The sequence below is a fragment of the Salmo trutta genome, unplaced genomic scaffold (assembly GCF_901001165.1).
Source record: "Salmo trutta unplaced genomic scaffold, fSalTru1.1, whole genome shotgun sequence".
Taxonomy (NCBI): domain Eukaryota; kingdom Metazoa; phylum Chordata; class Actinopteri; order Salmoniformes; family Salmonidae; genus Salmo; species Salmo trutta.
In genome coordinates this window covers 1,383-12,500 of record NW_021823401.1, presented here as the reverse complement: position 1 = coordinate 12,500, position 11,118 = coordinate 1,383, and the positions used below count along the sequence as shown (strand labels likewise).

Below are 11,118 nucleotides of genomic sequence, written 5' to 3'. Positions count from 1 at the left end.
CGACCAGGAGTATGAAGGTATGGATACAGTATCTCCATGGACGACCAGGAGAATGAAGACATGGATACAGTATCTCCGTGGACGACCAGGAGTATAGACACATGGATACAGTATCTCCATGGACGACCAGGAGAATGAAGGTATGGATACAGTATCTCCATGGACGACCAGGAGTATAGACACATGGATACAGTATCTCCATGGACGACCAGGAGTATGAAGACATGGATACAGTATCTCCATGGACGACCAGGAGTATAGACACATGGATACAGTATCTCCATGGACGACCAGGAGTATGAAGACATGGATACAGTATCTCCATGGACGACCAGGAGTATAGACACATGGATACAGAATCTCCATGGACGACCAGGAGAATGAAGACATGGATACAGTATCTCCATGGACGACCAGGAGTATAGACACATGGATACAGAATCTCCATGGACGACCAGGAGAATGAAGACATGGATACAGTATCTCCATGGACGACCAGGAGTATAGACACATGGATACAGTATCTCCATGGACGACCAGGAGAATGAAGGTATGGATACAGAATCTCCATGGACGACCAGGACTATGAAGACATGGATACAGTATCTCCATGGACGACCAGGAGTATAGACACATGGATACAGTATCTCCATGGACGACCAGGAGAATGAAGACATGGATACAGTATCTCCATGGACGACCAGGAGTATAGACACATGGATACAGTATCTCCATGGACGACCAGGAGTATAGACACATGGATACAGTATCTCCATGGACGACCAGGAGAATGAAGGTATGGATACAGTATCTCCATGGACGACCAGGAGTATAGACACATGGATACAGAATCTCCATGGACGACCAGGAGAATGAAGACATGGATACAGTATCTCCATGGACGACCAGGAGAATGAAGACATGGATACAGTATCTCCATGGACGACCAGGAGAATGAAGACATGGATACAGTATCTCCATGGACGACCAGGAGAATGAAGGTATGGATACAGTATCTCCATGGACGACCAGGAGAATGAAGACATGGATACAGTATCTCCGTGGACGACCAGGAGTATAGACACATGGATACAGTATCTCCATGGACGACCAGGAGAATGAAGGTATGGATACAGTATCTCCATGGACGACCAGGAGTATAGACACATGGATACAGTATCTCCATGGATGACCAGGAGTATAGACACATGGATACAGTATCTCCATGGACGACCAGGATAATGAAGACATGGATACAGTATCTCCATGGACGACCAGGAGTATGAAGGTATGGATACAGTATCTCCATGGACGACCAGGATAATGAAGACATGGATACAGTATCTCCATGGACGACCAGGAGTATGAAGGTATGGATACAGTATCTCCATGGACGACCAGGAGAATGAAGACATGGATACAGTATCTCCATGGACGACCAGGAGAATGAAGACATGGATACAGTATCTCCATGGATGACCAGGAGTATAGACACATGGATACAGTATCTCCATGGACAACCAGGAGTATGAAGACATGGATACAGTATCTCCATGGACGACCAGGAGTATAGACACATGGATACAGTATCTCCATGGACGACCAGGAGAATGAAGACATGGATACAGTATCTCCATGGACGACCAGGAGTATAGACACATGGATACAGTATCTCCATGGACGACCAGGAGAATGAAGACATGGATACAGTATCTCCATGGACGACCAGGAGTATGAAGGTATGGATACAGTATCTCCATGGACGACCAGGATAATGAAGACATGGATACAGTATCTCCATGGACGACCAGGAGTATAGACACATGGATACAGTATCTCCATGGACGACCAGGATAATGAAGACATGGATACAGTATCTCCATGGACGACCAGGATAATGAAGACATGGATACAGTATCTCCATGGACGACCAGGAGAATGAAGGTATGGATACAGTATCTACATGGACGACCAGGAGTATAGACACATGGATACAGTATCTCCATGGACGACCAGGAGAATGAAGGTATGGATACAGTATCTCCATGGACGACCAGGATAATGAAGACATGGATACAGAATCTCCATGGACGACCAGGAGTATAGACACATGGATACAGTATCTACATGGACGACCAGGAGTATAGACACATGGATACAGTATCTCCATGGACGACCAGGAGTATAGACACATGGATACAGTATCTCCATGGACGACCAGGAGTATAGACACATGGATACAGTATCTCCATGGACGACCAGGAGAATGAAGACATGGATACAGTATCTCCATGGACGACCAGGAGTATAGACACATGGATACAGTATCTCCATGGACGACCAGGAGAATGAAGACATGGATACAGTATCTCCATGGACGACCAGGAGTATAGACACATGGATACAGAATCTCCATGGACGACCAGGAGTATGAAGACATGGATACAGTATCTCCATGGACGACCAGGATAATGAAGACATGGATACAGAATCTCCATGGACGACCAGGAGTATAGACACATGGATACAGTATCTCCATGGATGACCAGGAGTATAGACACATGGATACAGTATCTCCATGGACGACCAGGAGTATAGACACATGGATACAGTATCTCCATGGATGACCAGGAGTATAGACACATGGATACAGTATCTCCATGGACGACCAGGAGTATGAAGGTATGGATACACATAGACCAGGATGTGAACCTCTGGCTCTCTCAGGCATAATGTCTTCTGGGTCCAGGTTTCAAATAAAGTCTGATTATGAATGTGCACATTTGTGTAATTTAATGCCAAAGAGAGAAAAAGGTGAAGCTGGTTCCTCTCAAAATGCCCATACTTGACATGAACAAAGCAACAATACTTTAAGAAAGAAGTCAACAGTCTCTGTTCAGACTTGGATCTAGAGACGAAACACAAGACTCACTCAAAGTACTCGGCTGCGGGGGTGGACTTGTGTGTGTCGTTGAGGGAGTTGTTGAAGGCCCAGAGGTCCGAGCAGTTGGGGCTGTTCCAGGTGTTGTTGCAGTGGACCCAGGGTAGCTCCCCGGTGAAGGAAGAGAACAGGTAGAACAGGGCCCAGGCTATAATCACGTTGTAGTAGAAGCCCACATACAGACTGATCAGGATCACTGTGAAACCAACACCTGGGGAAAAGGCGAAAGGTGAAAGGTCATAGTTCAAGATCACAATGGTTTAGAATACAGGCTCAGACTATAGCAGAGGTAGACAGAAAACACAAAACAGGGCAAAATATCACAATAAATAACTGATATCAACTGGAAGTATCACAAAGGCCAAAGGTCATATCTGCTCCTGGATACCTCAAATAAAACCACCTACTTTGAACGTCAACACTCTACATTCTTACATATTTACATAAACACTTTCAGAAGTAAACTAGACAGATAACACAGAATTTAAAGAGCGCTTAAAAAAATAACAAGCCAAACTTTCTAAAGGTTGGCCTCTGCGGTCTCCTCTCAACTCTTTATTTATCCCCAGATCTGCCCTTTCTGTGCATTTAGCACCGTGTCCACGCTCTGCTGTTCACTTTCATCATAACCTTTAGGACTAACTGGTGTCCATCTCTTTCATTCTGATGGCGATACGATGTCCTGGCTCTTTTTAATCTAGAACAAGTGATATTTATTGAGGCAGAATCGTTAGCATCACCAGTGATCATGTCGTCTTTTGAAAACATTGATCGTTAGGAAAAATAAATATGTGGATCAGATGTAATTGCAGCGATTCCCTGTTGAGTGACAGCAGCTATTCTCTCTGTCTCAGCTAGGGGGCTGGGTGCATGTGAGACTGCTGATTAAAACGTCAACATCCAATACTGACACTCAGTCAGGGACCCTAAGATAGAGACAGATAGACTGGTGGATGGATGAAAGGATAGATGGCTAGATGGCTGGATGGATGGCCGGATGGATGGATGGCTGGGTGGCTGGATGGCTGGATGGTTGGCTGGGTGGCTGGATGGCTGGGTGGCTGGGTGGGTGGTTGGCTGGATGGCTGGATGGCTGGATGGATGGCTGGGTGGCTAGATGGCTGGGTGGCTGGATGGGTGGTTGGCTGGATGGCTGGATGGCTGGATGGATGGCTGGGTGGCTGGATGGATGGCTGGGTGGCTGGATGGATGGATGGCTGGGTGGCTGGATGGCTGGATGGCTGGGTGGGTGGTTGGCTGGATGGCTGGATAGCTGGGTGGGTGGTTGGCTGGATGGCTGGATGGATGGATGGCTGGGTGGCTGGATGGATGGGTGGCTGGGTGGCTGGATGGATGGCTGGATGGCTGGATGGATGGGTGGTTGGGTGGGTGGTTGGGTGGGAGGGTGGCTGGATAGATGGATGGATGGATGGCTGGGTGGTTGGCTGGATGGCTGGATGGATGGCTGGGTGGTTGGCTGGATGGCTGGATGGCTGGCTGGGTGGGTGGTTGGCTGGATGGCTGGGTGGCTGGATGGCTGGATGGGTGGTTGGGTGGGTGGGTGTCACGTCCTGACCAGCAGAGGGCGTATTGCTTAGTCTAGGTCAGGATGTGGCAGGTGGTTTGTGTTTGTTTAATGTTGGTGATTGGGACTTCCAATTGAAGGCAGGTGTGTATAGTTGCCTTTGATTGGAAGTCCTATATAGGTGTGTGTGTTTGTCTTTGGGGTTGTGGGGAATTGTTCTTGCACTGCGTTTGCATAGCCTGTGAGACTGTCCATGTTGTGAGTATCATTTATTGTTTTGTTTTCCGGTGGATGCTTTGCCTTTTACCATTAAAAGAAAATGAGTATCCACAATCCCGCTGCGCCTTGGTCCTTCTCTATCCAGTATGACATTTTCAGCAACGAGTACGACATATTTTGTGACAGTGGGTGGCTGGATAGATAGATGGATGGAAAGACCGGCTGCCTTCAAACTTGGTTTGATGTTATCATCTATGCATAGACACTTTAATAACTCTACCTACATGTACATATTACCTCAACTAACCGGTGCCCCCGCACATTGACTCTGTACCGGTACCCCCTATATATAGCCTCCACATTGACTCTGTACCGGTACACCCTGTATATAGTCTCCACATTGACTCTGTACCGGTACCCCCTGTATATAGTCTCCACATTGACTCTGTACCGGTACCCCCTGTATATAGCCTCCACATTGACTCTGTACCGGTACCCCTGTATATAGCCTCCACATTGACTCTGTACCGGTACCCCCTGTATATAGCCTCCACATTGACTCTGTACCGGTACCCCTGTATATAGCCTCCACATTGACTCTGTACCGGTACCCCCTGCATATAGTCTCCACATTGACTCTGTACCGGTACCCCCCTGTATATAGCCTCCACATTGACTCTGTACCGTAATACCCTGTATATAGCCTCCACATTGACTCTGTACCGTAATACCCTGTATATAGCCTCCACATTGACTCTGTACCAGTACCCCCCTGTATATAGCCTCCACATTGACTCTGTACCGGTACCCCCTGTATATAGTCTCCACATTGACTCAGTACCGGTACCCCCTGTCTATAGCCTCCACATTGACTCTGTACCGGTAACCCCTGTATATAGTCTCCACATTGACTCTGTACCGGTACCCCCTGTATATAGCCTCCACATTGACTCTGTACCGGTAACCCCTGTATATAGCCTCCACATTGACTCTGTACCGGTAACCCCTGTATATAGCCTCCACATTGACTCTGTACCGGTACCCCCTGTATATAGCCTCCACATTGACTCTGTACCGGTACCCCCTGTATATAGTCTCCACATTGACTCTGTACCGGTACCCCCTGTATATAGCCTCCACATTGACTCTGTACCGGTAACCCCTGTATATAGCCTCCACATTGACTCTGTACCGGTACCCCCTATATATAGCCTCCACATTGACTCTGTACCGGTACACCCTGTATATAGTCTCCACATTGACTCTGTACCGGTACCCCCTGTATATAGTCTCCACATTGACTCTGTACCGGTACCCCCCTGTATATAGCCTCCACATTGACTCTGTACCGGTACCCCTGTATATAGCCTCCACATTGACTCTGTACCGGTACCCCCTGTATATAGCCTCCACATTGACTCTGTACCGGTACCCCTGTATATAGCCTCCACATTGACTCTGTACCGGTACCCCCTGCATATAGTCTCCACATTGACTCTGTACCGGTAACCCCTGTATATAGCCTCCACATTGACTCTGTACCGTAATACCCTGTATATAGCCTCCACATTGACTCTGTACCGTAATACCCTGTATATAGCCTCCACATTGACTCTGTACCAGTACCCCCCTGTATATAGCCTCCACATTGACTCTGTACCGGTACCCCCTGTATATAGTCTCCACATTGACTCAGTACCGGTACCCCCTGTCTATAGCCTCCACATTGACTCTGTACCGGTACCCCCTGTATATAGCCTCCACATTGACTCTGTACCGGTACCCCCTGTATATAGTCTCCACATTGACTCTGTACCGGTAACCCCTGTATATAGCCTCCACATTGACTCTGTACCGGTAACCCCTGTATATAGCCTCCACATTGACTCTGTACCGGTAACCCCTGTATATAGCCTCCACATTGACTCTGTACCGGTAACCCCTGTATATAGCCTCCACATTGACTCTGTACCGGTACCCCCTGTATATAGCCTCCACATTGACTCTGTACCGGTACCCCCTGTATATAGTCTCCACATTGACTCTGTACCGGTACCCCCCTGTATATAGCCTCCACATTGACTCTGTACCGGTAACCCCTGTATATAGCCTCCACATTGACTCTGTACCGGTAACCCCTGTATATAGCCTCCACATTGACTCTGTACCGGTACCCCCCTGTATATAGTCTCCACATTGACTCTGTACCGGTACCCCCTGTATATAGCCTCCACATTGACTCTGTACCGGTACCCCCTGTATATAGCCTCCACATTGACTCTGTACCGGTACCCCCTGTATATAGCCTCCACATTGACTCTGTACCGTAATACCCTGTATATAGCCTCCACATTGACTCTGTACCGGTACCCCCTGTATATAGCCTCCACATTGACTCTGTACCGGTACCCCCCTGTATATAGCCTCCACATTGACTCTGTACCGTAATACCCTGTATATAGCCTCCACATTGACTCTGTACCGTAATACCCTGTATATAGCCTCCACATTGACTCTGTACCGTAATACCCTGTATATAGCCTCCACATTGACTCTGTACCGTAATACCCTGTATATAGTCTCCACATTGACTCTGTACCGTAATACCCTGTATATAGCCTCCACATTGACTCTGTACCGGTACCCCCTGTATATAGCCTCCACATTGACTCTGTACCGTAATACCCTGTATATAGTCTCCACATTGTTATTTACTGCAGCTCTTTAATTACTTGTTTTATTTCTTATTCTTATCCGTATTTCTTTTAACTGCATTGTTGTTTAAGGGCCTGTAAGTAAGCATTTTACTGTAAGGTCTACTACACCTGTTGTATTCAGCATTTTACTGTAAGGTCTACTACACCTGTTGTATTCAGCATTTCACTGTGAGGTCTACTACACCTGTTGTATTCAGCATTTCACTGTAAGGTCTACTACACCTGTTGTATTCAGCATTTCTCTGTAAGGTCTACTACACCTGTTGTATTCAGCATTTCACTGTAAGGTCTACTACACCTGTTGTATTCAGCATTTCACTGTAAGGTCTACTACACCTGTTGTATTCAGCATTTCACTGTAAGGTCTACTACACCTGTTGTATTCAGCATTTCACTGTAAGGTCTACTACACCTGTTGTATTCAGCATTTCACTGTAAGGTCTACTACACCTGTTGTATTCAGCATTTCACTGTAAGGTCTACTACACCTGTTGTATTCAGCATTTCTCTGTAAGGTCTACTACACCTGTTGTATTCAGCATTTCACTGTAAGGTCTACTACACCTGTTGTATTCAGCATTTCACTGTGAGGTCTACTACACCTGTTGTATTCAGCATTTCACTGTAAGGTCTACTACACCTGTTGTATTCAGCATTTCACTGTAAGGTCTACTACACCTGTTGTATTCAGCATTTCACTAAGGTCTACTACACCTGTTGTATTCAGCATTTCACTGTGAGGTCTACTACACCTGTTGTATTCAGCATTTCACTGTAAGGTCTACTACACCTGTTGTATTCAGCATTTCACTGTAAGGTCTACTACACCTGTTGTATTCAGCATTTCACTGTAAGGTCTACTACACCTGTTGTATTCAGCATTTCACTGTAAGGTCTACTACACCTGTTGTATTCAGCATTTCACTGTGAGGTCTACTACACCTGTTGTATTCAGCATTTCACTGTAAGGTCTACTACACCTGTTGTATTCAGCATTTCACTGTAAGGTCTACTACACCTGTTGTATTCAGCATTTCACTGTAAGGTCTACTACACCTGTTGTATTCAGCATTTCACTAAGGTCTACTACACCTGTTGTATTCAGCATTTCACTGTAAGGTCTACTACACCTGTTGTATTCAGTATTTCACTGTAAGGTCTACTACACCTGTTGTATTCAGCATTTCACTGTAAGGTCTACTACACCTGTTGTATTCGGGCGCATGTGACTAATAAAATCTGTTTTGATTTGATTAAAAACAGAAACAACATTGAAACAAGGACTTTACCTCACAAAATACACTGAAACCTTTAAGTGGAGAGACTATGAAACCTCCCCCAGACAGAAAACACATTAAATAGTGACATGTCAACAACAGCAGATCAATGTCCAGAGAAACGTCTGCAGCCCCGTGGTTATGATGGAGGAGGGGGGGGGGGGGGGTCCAGAGCACCGTCTGTAGCACCGTGGTTATGATGGAGGAGGGGGGGTCCAGAGCACCGTCTGCAGCACCGTGGTTATGATGGAGGAGGGGGGGGGGTCCAGAGCACCGTCTAAAGCACCGTGGTTATGATGGAGGAGGGGGGGGGTCCAGAGCACCGTCTGCAGCACCGTGGTTATGATGGAGGAGGGGGGGGGGGTGTCCAGAGCACCGTCTGCAGCACCGTGGTTATGATGGAGGGGGGGTCACCATCTGCAGCACCGTGGTTATGATGGAGGAGGGGGGGGTCCAGAGCACCGTCTGCAGCACCGTGGTTATGATGGAGGAGGGGGGGGGGGGTCCAGAGCACCGTCTGCAGCACCGTGGTTATGATGGAGGAGGAGGAGGGTCCAGAGCACCGTCTGCAGCACCGTGGTTATGATGGAGGAGGGGGGGGGGTCCAGAGCACCGTCTGCAGCACCGTGGTTATGATGGAGGAGGGGGAGGGTCCAGAGCACCGTCTGCAGCACCGTGGTTATGATGGAGGAGGGGGAGGGTCCAGAGCACCGTCTGCAGCACTGTGGTTATGATGGAGGAGGGGGGGGGGGTCCAGAGCACCGTCTGCAGCACTGTGGTTATGATGGAGGAGGAGGAGGGTCCAGAGCACCGTCTGCAGCACCGTGGTTATGATGGAGGAGGGGGGGGGGGTCCAGAGCACCGTCTGCAGCACCGTGGTTATGATGGAGGAGGGGGGGGGGTCCAGAGCACGGTCTGCAGCACCGTGGTTATGATGGAGGAGGGGGGGGGGGTCCAGAGCACCGTCTGCAGCACCGTGGTTATGATGGAGGAGGGGGGGTCCAGAGCACCGTCTGCAGCACCGTGGTTATGATGGAGGAGGGGGGGTCCAGAGCACCGTCTGCAGCACCGTGGTTATGATGGAGGAGGGGGGGTCCAGAGCACCGTCTGCAGCACCGTGGTTATGATGGAGGGGTGGGTCCAGAGCACCGTGGTTATGATGGAGGAGGGGGGGGTCCAGAGCACCGTCTGCAGCACCGTGGTTATGATGGAGGGGGGGGGGTCCAGAGCACCGTCTGCAGCACCGTGGTTATGATGGAAGGGGGGGGGTCCAGAGCACCGTGGTTATGATGGAGGAGGGGGGGGGGTGTTAGAACGTGACAGAGAAGGTCACATTTGTTCTTTTGACACTTGTCATGTTAATTGGATGGTTTCCGCTCACCGGAGTGTTTATCGATGTGTTGGAAAGTACGGGAAGATTGGCCCAAAATGAGTTTATCACCAAACACAGAGAGACTCTAAAAGCCAATTTTCAGTCTTCCATCTGACTGGCGTTGTTTGGGTATAAACAATGGTAGTTATCTTAACACACACACACACACACACACACACTCTCTCTCCTACCTTTGAATATGGGGCAGATCTTCCAGACGCCAGCGGCCCCCTCTCTGTTGTACTGTCCCAGAGCCAGTTCCATATAGAACAGAGGCATGCCTGCTATCACCATGAAGAACAGGTAGGGCACCAGGAACGCTCCTACAGGGAATAGAGACACAGGACTGGATGACATGACATAGTACATACATAATGCCTTCATAACACATTCATAGCCTATACATAGCGGTATCACCATGAAGAACAGGTAGGGCACCAGGAACGCTCATATAGAGGACAGAGAGAGTACCTACATAATGGCTTTATAACACAGTCATAACCTATACATAAGCAATTCATAAGCATGTCTGCTATCTGCATGAAGAACTGGTAGGGCATCAGGAACGCTCCTATACGGCACAGGGCTTCATAAGGCGCATAAGGGCTTCATAACACAGGCATAACCATACTTAGAGCATTGATAGGAACAGGTAGGGCACCAGGAAGGCTTATTTTGAAGGCAGAGGGACAGGATGAATGACATAGTCATCCTTTCCATTCTGATCTAGTTGAGCCTGAGAGTCTGAGGCTAGACATGACAATACATGACAATAACGGTAGGGACATCTTATTTAAAGGGAACCTACTTAAGGGCTTAATTAAACATTCATTACCATGCATAGCACATTCATAAGCATGTATGATAAAATTGAATTGAAATTGAATTGAACCGACATCCTGCAAAATAATGAAAATGCAAGAACAAAATGCTATAATGTTATTTGACCAACTCAGTTAGCGTTCTGTGTTAAACAACCGTAATAGGTGGAACTAATTGTTGTAGACAATCAGCAGTTTGATCAGCTGGGGAGATCTCTTTAATCTTTAAAGGGTAAGGCCTCACAC

At 47.7% G+C, this 11,118-nt stretch overlaps 1 protein-coding gene across 1 annotated transcript in view; it reads right to left on the bottom strand.

Moving 5' to 3' along the window:
- Positions 1–10,408, bottom strand: part of LOC115190613 (sodium-dependent dopamine transporter) — a 29,333-nt gene extending 18,925 nt beyond the window's left edge. Inside the window, exons 1-2 of the mRNA XM_029748784.1 lie at positions 10,243–10,408; positions 2,933–3,152 (exon numbers count right to left, since the gene is read on the bottom strand). Of these exons, the coding sequence (XP_029604644.1) occupies positions 2,933–3,152; positions 10,243–10,408 (386 nt within the window). The remainder of the gene's footprint in view (positions 1–2,932; positions 3,153–10,242) is intronic.
- Positions 10,409–11,118: the final 710 nt, after the last annotated feature.